Source organism: Pezoporus flaviventris, unplaced genomic scaffold, assembly GCF_033815535.1.
Source record: "Pezoporus flaviventris isolate CSIRO_AGI_PZ_B2104156 unplaced genomic scaffold, CSIRO_AGI_Pfla_v1 ptg000462l, whole genome shotgun sequence".
Taxonomy (NCBI): domain Eukaryota; kingdom Metazoa; phylum Chordata; class Aves; order Psittaciformes; family Psittacidae; genus Pezoporus; species Pezoporus flaviventris.
This window is the reverse complement of record NW_026893009.1, coordinates 291,782-300,308: the sequence shown is the minus strand read 5'-3', so window position 1 is coordinate 300,308 and position 8,527 is coordinate 291,782. Positions and strand designations below refer to the sequence as shown.

The window sequence follows — 8,527 nt, the reverse complement described above, 5'->3', positions numbered from 1 at the left end:
TCAGGCCGAAAGTCAAAACACAGCACTGCACCAGCTACCAAGAAGGAGAAAAATGACTGCTACTGCTGAACCCAGGACACATCCCCAAACCCATGGCATGGTAGCGTTTGGATTTCTCTATGTCACAGGTACCTGATATCCCAGAAGGGCATCTTGTTGCTTCCCAATGGATCCAGCAGATCCTCAAACTCCAGAGGAACCTTCCAGGTTCAGGCACACAACACACACCTCCCTCCAGTCCAGGGACAAAACACAGCTCTCTTGCCCTGGGAGATGAGACAAGACACAAGAGAGAAACTGAGATACTTTCCCCTAAATGTGCCTCCTCCAGAGGTCTGTCAAGTCACAGAAGTGTGTTACAGTCCCCCCATCTCATGCAGGAACACATGGAGACAAACAGGTAATTTTCTTTCTTTAAGGAATAAGGCAAACATATGGACAAATATTTGTTAGATGGGAGGAGGAAAAGGAAGGGAGAGAAACATTCATGAAATACTGCAAAAGCTTTGACATTTCTAGGCATTAGTGCATCCATTGCTGCCTCTCCTCAGTATTTTTGAGTGACTACTTGTTCAGACAAGAGTAATACTTCCATTTTTCCAGGGGGATACCATGTTTTCCAGAGTGTTTCCAGGCACCTCCACTGCTCAGACTCCGAAGCATGGCATTTCCATCTCACTGAAGGAGGTGATTATTCAGCTAACTGCTCTGCAGCAGCCCTTCTTTACCACCACAGAGGAACACAAGTGCTATAGCAAGTTTTGCTCCAAGTGAACTCTTGGAACTGTAAGTCCTTGCAACATTTTCCAGGCCATGTCATCTTGCTTTTCCAGGTGTGTTTGCTTATTTTTTTCAGTAATTAGCCTGAAGCTGAGCCGCAGAACTGCACTTTCTATACCAGCCTGGATTTTTCCACCTCCTGCTGTTTTAAATTAAGAAATGCCTATGTTCAGGATCATATATGTACACAAAGGTAAGAACTACTGAAGTGGCACTGCCAGTGTCCCCACATCTCTTTCCATAATTAAGCAGAGATGGTTTGACCTCTAGAATTGTCACTTGCTCTCTGATGCTTATCCCAGCGGCCTGCAGGCTTCCTAGGATCTCTCAGAGGACCTGTGGGAAGTGTCCAAGAAGAAGAAATTCATGTTTACAACAGTGATTCACTTCAGTGAAATTTTCTGAAGGAGTTTTACAAGGGCATGTAGTGATAGGACAACGGGGAATGGCTTTCTGTTTAAAGAGGAAAGATTTAGATTAGATTTTAAGAAGATGTTCTTCCCTGCGAGGGTGGTGAGGCACTGGCACGGGTTGCTCAGAGATCAGAAACCACGAGACCCAGCCGTGTTTGAATCTCAATTTTGGCAAAAGCGCGGCTGGGGGGAGCCGTGCCGGGTGTACTGCTTGCCGACAGCAGGTGGCGCTGCTGTGAAGGGAACGGCGCCGCCAGACCCTCCCCCCCCCCGGGATTCCCCCAAATCCCCCCCAAATTCCCGAGAGGCCCTTCGACGGCAGCCCTGCCCCCCAAAAAAGGACCGCAGTTACACCCCTAAATGTGTTCCCACCCTGCGGGAGACCGACCCAGCCCCGTATCGCCTTTTGCATGGACTCTGCAGTGCACATCTCCGCTTTGAGATCCCCCCATCACCCCTAAGCCGTGCCCCTCATAAACCCACAGGTGAGTGGCAGCAGCCAACGCGGGATCCAGCTCTGGGTGACCCTGCAGGGGTGTGAGAAGCCCCCGGTAAGGAGAAGGGGGAAGCGTTGATGCTGTCAATCAATACACCTAGACAGCTGCACCCCTGCAACGGCAGGCCATGGCCCTGGTCCAGCACCCCTGGGACCCCCAGCCGGGGGTACATCCTGCATCAAATCCCACTGGAGACACCAGGCCCTGTTTCTCATCACGCTCCAAAATTTCAGCCCAATTTCATGGGCATCTGCAACTAGAAACTCTTTCCTATCATAGAAATGCCGAAACCCCACAGAAAATCGTGTTGTATCACCTATGGATTGGGAAGTGGGTGAAGGGATTGCTGACACCAAACTGAGCCACAGCAGCTGACCATGGTCAGATCTGGGCCATTACACAAGAAAATACAATGTTTCTGAGCAAGCCTATGTCTCATCTCCTCGCACAGGGCTCCAACAGCATTTCTGAGTGAGCTGACTTCTTGCTTCCTACCAGAGCCCAAACAACCCCACAAGATATGAGCAGAGCATTTACAAAGGGACCGCTTGTAATAGCAACTAGAGGTTTATGCCATCCCCTGGGACAATACACACAGGGAAAAACTTAAATTTGTCTTGTGTATAAGAAGGGCTAGGGGCAGAAGCCAGTGAGGTTTCATCCTCTCCTCACTGCCGTAGGTGTCTGAGATGGACAGCTGTCTGTTTAGACTGTGCTCACTGGCTTGAGGAATATGTGGTATCCACAGTATGTGGTAGTGGCTCTGATTTTCCAGGCTTGGAAAACGACAGAAAAGAAAAAATGAATCATATAAACCTTTGCTGAAGACCAGCTATCAAACCCCTTCAAGTAGGGCCTGAGGCTTGCAAGGTGCCTGCCTGCCCTTTCCAGCTCAGCAGCGGCACCACACACAAATGAGTACAAAACTTAATTTTGAAGAATTAAAATGAACTTTAGGAGCAACACTGAGGTTTCAAGGGAAGAAGAACCACTTGACAGAGACTGAACTCCTAAGCCTGGACCTTTACCTCAGCCACACCTAGCAGAGTGTCCTGGGTTCAGCAGTAGCAGTCATGTTTTTCCTTTGTGGTAGCTGGTGCAGTGCCGTGTTTTGACTTCCAGCCTGGGAACAGTGTTGGTGAAGCCGATGTTGTCGGTTGTTGCTAAGTGATGTTTACCCTGACCAAGGACTCTGTGAGGCTCATGCTCTGCCAGGGAGGAGGAGAAGCTGTGAGGAAGCAGAGATGAGGCGCCTGACCCGGGCTAGCCAGGGAGGTATTCCATACCACAGCACGTCATGCCCGGGTTGGGGGGTGACTGGGAGTTACCCAGAAGGACACGGGCTTCCGGTGGTATCATATTCTCTTCCCTTGTTATTTTCTCTTATCATTGTTGTATACATGCTTCAGGAGAAAAAAAAAAAACCTCAGTTTTTAGCTTCGGTATAAAAAGAATGGGAATGACACAGCTTACTTTCAACAGGGACGGGCAGCAGTGCAAATGATGGAAGAATCAACCCATAAAGACAAAACCCAAAAGCCCCCACTAAATACTGCAGGCTGATTGCTGCTAGCTTAAACAGATCTAATCTATAAATAAAAAAACAACCAAACAACCCCAACAACACCCCCTCAAAAAAAAAACAACCAAACAACAAAATCCCCACTCACTATGAAGAGCCTCCATCAGCTCTGATAAACCCTTTCCCACCTGCCTTAATTAAAAGAATGGATAGACTTGATGTTGTTACCAGCTAACTTTGCTTTTAATTAAGCTGATTACATACAGCTGGACTAATTACTGTGCACTAACCTGATTTCCTTATATAAAGGCAGAAATAGGCAGGTAGTTAATCAGATTAATTTGTATGCATCTTTTTATTTTTTTTTTTTAATATGCATGTATAATGTTCATAGTGAGAATGCTGAGATAGGCATATCAGCCCACAGATTAAAGCAAAATTTCCTAGGCATAGGAGACTACTTAATTAGACCAAATAAATCTAAGCTTTGCAGAAAGTGACTTATTTTTTTGATGAACCAGGCGTGTGTCCCAACTGCCTGCTCTCCCTCCTCTAGCTGTACATTTATTTCTGCCCAACACAGGACCGTGATGGCGGAGAACTTAATTGGCTCGAGGGTTTTTTGTTTTTTTTTTTAATTATTATTATTGTTGCTCTCTTGCGGCCGCTAGGAGCAGAGGTTCCGCGGGGATGTGGGGCTCGGGCTACCCGAAAAATGACCATGTCCCTCCCGGGGTGGAGGAGAGAAAAGGAGCCGCAGGCTCCATCCCCACAGCATCGCGCCTTGTCCCTGAGTAAGAAGCAAAGAATAAGAGTAAAATCCTGCTTTTGCTTTCTTCTTGGGGGCGAGGGGGGGGGGATATTAAACAATATTAAATAAATAATAACAAAAAGAGAAAAAATTAAATCGCCTCCGGTTTTCATCTCTCCTCCTTTCACTATCATAATTTTAAATATCTCAGCGCAGCCTGCCCAGGGCACCGGACCCCTTGCAAGCCGCTGCCAAACCCCAAAAAATCTCTTTCGAGTCTGCATTGAGATGGGGAATTATCGCAGGAAGGTTTGTGGCAGCCACTCCGCGGCCTGCAGAGCCCACAGATACCTCAGATATAATTACGTATGTTATGCTGCATGCTCGTTTATTTGCTGCTCATACAATCGTGGAGCCCATGTAAAAATAACATACATGTTTTATTTTGGTTTGACAAAATGCACACAAAAGGGCAGGGTGAAAAAAAATCCCCAATAAAACCCACATACAGATGTATACAGTGCAAAAATAATTAAAATAAGTGTTACCGAACTGTACAAAGTCGGGGTGAAAAAAACCCAAAATATAGAGAGGAGAGGGAAGGGAATAATCCTTCATTATATATATTTCTATGAAAACATACAGAGAACTGTCTTTACACAGAGACCACAATCGGCTTAACATTTACAAAGGTTAACTAAAAAATATATATATATAAAAATCTATATGGCAAATATTGCCAACAGAGATTCACCGATTTAATACTGATCAACTGAGACTACTCATGTCTCGATTATTAGCAACGACAACAAAAAATGTAGAATAAATAACAGAATGAGCATGGCTGTCTCTTTTCAAAGTGCCTTTTTCTCTCTGCATAGGGTCTGAACCTGCAGTCTTTATGCAGGCAAAAAAAAAATAAATTAATAGCTAATATTAATAGCTGCACGTTTGTTGAGGAAAAAAATAAAAAGAAAGAAAGAAAAGGATGGGTGTGTGTTTCTCCAAAGAAAGGGCTCGAAGTGAAGCGGGATCGAGGGGGTCGGGCGGGGGGACCCCGGCTGCTCCTCCCTCGGTGCAGAGCGGAGGGGCTGTGGAATGCACAGGTTTTGGGGTCGGGGCCATCCGCCTGCCAGCCGTGCTGGTGGCACCGCTCAATGCCAAGGCCAAAACTGAATTAGTAATTATTAGTAATTGCCTTTTTTTTTTTTTTAAAAAAAAAGAACCATCAAACCCTCATTTATCGAATCCTTAACGCAAACTCTCAGTTGGGGTGTTTCGGGGGGAGGGTTCTTTGCTTTCTTCTCAACCCAGACCCAAACGAAGAAGCAGAAGGCAGAGACCTTCTGTGACTGAGGAGCCTCGTTGGAGGGTCCAGCCGATGCTCAGCTGAGGGGCAGGCTCAGCCCCGGTTCCCCACCCACTCCCGGGGTGCCAGACTCTCCCTCCTGAGCACAGACGGTCCACAGAGACCCTCCACTTCCATCGAGAGGGTCCAGGAGAGGGGACCCGAGTCAGGCCTTGCTGTTCCCAAGAGGTGTTTTATCCACCCTGTATCACATAATGCACGGCTTGATGTCCTGGTATGTCACTTGGTGGTGGTAATAGGAGCCGCTGCCTGATGAAGGCATGGGAGAGGAGGCCATGGCGTTGAAAGAGAAGACTAATTCCTTTCTGTCACACATGCTTGGAGACTGGGAGTGATACTGCAGAATGCCTGCGGGATGGAAAGAAAAGATCGTCAGCCATCAAAATTATATCTGCCGGGGAGGTTGAAGGCAGGGACGGGGGGACGGGGGGAGAAAGCCGCCATCTGGGTTAAAAAAAAACAACAAAAAATCAAAACCCCAAAATAACCCCCAAACCCTCTGCAGCCCCTGTGTCCCAGAGTGGAATTGCTGCATTTCTGAGTTTTCACACAAATACACTGGCGCTCCTGGGGCTCTGTGGGAGCGGACAGGTGCGATGGGGAAAACCTCCTGCCTGGCCCAAGGATGCTTCGGGTAGAAGGGGTCTGGGCCGGGTTGGGTTGAATTTTCCCCCCATTTTACGCCCTTGAAGGTATCAGCTGCTTTTCCCATGGCCTCCGTGGGATGCTGCAGATATGTCATAGGCCGGATGCCGGGAATGCACCTGCTGATCCAGGTACACATCCATCCACTGGGGCCGACTGTATGGACCGGGTGGAGAGACCGAGGGTGAAAAGCCAGGGGGACCAGAGCTGTTCCTGCCCTTTCTGTTGACACTTCGGGACAGAAAAACGCCCCATAAACTCGGGGTGCTCCAGGGAGGAGCGTCCGCCCGGGGCTACTCCCCGCCGTGCCGGCACCCATAGTCAGGGCGTTAAACCGGAGCATTTCAGTTAAGGCCGTGGGCAGGCCAGGAGGCTCCTCTAGCTTTATTTTTGCTCTGCTTTCCAGCAGATCCGGGTGCGCTCACTGCCGAGGAGCGGCCCGAGGCTGCATCCGGGCCTGGCCGCTCAATCCGGCCCGGCTGATGCATGTTTTCCCCCGTTTCACTTCGTGGTTTTGCCCCGCTGACGCTCCGTTTCACACCCGTTTCTGCCGAGCACTTTCCTCTCCCACAAAGGCCCGGGGTGATGTGCAGAGATCCCCAACCCTGCCCCTTCATCCGGCCACGGCTCTCAGGGCTTCCCTCTGCCTTGAGATTCTACTCCCCGAGGTGAATTTGGGACGCAGAACAAAGCGCGTCGTCCCTCCCGAGGCCTCCTCCCAGCCAAATGACCATCTTCCCCTTTCCAAGAGCCAGGGCAAATCATCCCACAGCAGCTCCATCCCGGGGGGGGTGGTGGTGGTGTGATGCCAGACCTGGGCTGCAGGGGACGGGGGCCCCCCGATTTTTGCATGGACAGAGGGTGGACAGAGGCAATAGGCCTGGGAAACAGCCCCGAGAGGAGTGGATGGCGGGCATCCCTGTGGGGAAATGCCCCCCCTTTTTCTCCCTCCGGAGCTCCCTAGGTCCCGATGGAAGGTGAAGACCCCTCGGGCCCATCCCCGCAGCTTCCCGCCTGCTTGAGCCTGGCGGCCCCAACAGCAGAGCGGCCGCCCGGGGCAGCAGAGCCCCAGCCCGGCCGCTCCCAGCCCAACAGCGGAGGGAAGTCTGGACGACTGCCCTGGTGCCGGTCGGAAGGGGAGGCGAGAAGTGGATCTACGCGTGGCCAGCAGCCCCCAGCTGACCCCCGCGGCGGCGGTGTCGGGTGTGTCCCACGCGTGTCCGCGCCTTACCTTGGAGCTCGGCGGTGTTGTGGCTGTTCTGGTGCAGGTAGGACTGGTCGAGGGAGTGCGTGGAAAGGCTGGAGGAGAGCGTGTTGGCCGTGTGGTTGCAGGGTGAGAGGGGCTGCTGCTTGATGTAGGATGCGCCAGTGTTCAAGGCCGCCGAGGCCGATCTAGAATAAACCGAGTGAGGCTCCATCATGCTGCCGCTGGCAGGCAGCGGGGAGGTGGGCACAGAACTCTCGTTGTGCGGGTAGTCCCCCGCCGAGGAGCCGGTGCAGCCACCCATGTAGGAGTGCCCACCGTTGGCAGGCAGATGGGGCACAGAGTGTCCCGCGAAGCCCATCACCTCCACGTTGCTGGGTAAATGTCCGTTCATCATCCCCAAACCCCCTTCGAGGGAGATGCTGTTGGGGGGGCAGGAGAGCCTGCCGGCCGAGCCCTGGAAGCCATAGCTCTCGGGGAGGTGGTTGAAGCTGAGCCCGTTCATCATGTTGTACATGGGCTTCAGTGCTTGGCATTTCCTCCTGAACCCGCGGGGTCGGCGACGAAACGAGCCCTCCTCGAACATGAACTCGCTGTCCGGGTCGATTGTCCAGTAATGGCCCTTGCCCGGGCGTCCCAATCCCTTGGGCAACTTGATGAAGCACTCGTTGAGCGAGAGGTTGTGGCGCACTGAGTTTTTCCAGCCCTGGTAGGAGCCGCGGAAGAAAGGGAAGCGGCTCTGCAAGAACTGGTAGATCTCGCTGAGGGTCAGGCGTTTCGAGGGTGAGCTCTGGATGGCCATGACGATGAGAGCAATATAGGAGTAAGGCGGTTTCTCCGGCCGCCGGATCCCCGCGTTGGTCTTCTTCCCTTGGGGACCGCCACTGACCGGGGCGCTGCCGGGCGCTCCTCCGGGTGCCGCGGAAGAGGTGTCCATGGCCGAGCTCTGCGGCTGTTTCTCGGGCACGGAGGACATGGGTCTGTAATTGCTCTGCACCGGAGGAGGAGGGGGCTGAGAGGACAGAGACTGCTGCTCTTCTGCAGTCATCTACGGCCGGGTCCGCCGCTGCCAGCTCCGGCCCTCCTCTGCCAACACCCACCCTCCACCCCCCTCGCGCCCCCCCAAAAGGCCACTCTGCTGGGGGCTCGCTGCCACTCCCCCCCCCCCTCCGGCTTCCTCCCGGCCCCCCGGCGGGGTTTCTTTCCACCGGCGACTTCACCCTTCCATGGATAAACAAATGAAAGCGACAACCTCCCGCTCCTCCTCCCACTTTATCCCTAAATCAGAACCTGACTGCAGAAGGCGGGGGAGGGGGGGGGGGCGTGTGGAAGCGAGCTGAGCTCAG

The 8,527-nt window shown here is 52.1% G+C and overlaps 1 protein-coding gene across 1 annotated transcript; it reads right to left on the bottom strand.

Annotated features, from left to right (window-relative positions):
• Window positions 1–5,519: 5,519 nt before the first annotated feature.
• On the bottom strand, window positions 5,520–8,229 carry LOC133263791 (forkhead box protein F1-like). Its single transcript, XM_061443659.1, has 2 exons — window positions 7,209–8,229; window positions 5,520–5,680 (listed from the first exon to the last, which is right to left on the bottom strand). Exons 1-2 carry the CDS (start codon window positions 8,227–8,229, stop codon window positions 5,520–5,522), a joined length of 1,182 nt encoding a protein of 393 aa, XP_061299643.1.
• Between the last annotated feature and the right edge of the window lie 298 nt (window positions 8,230–8,527).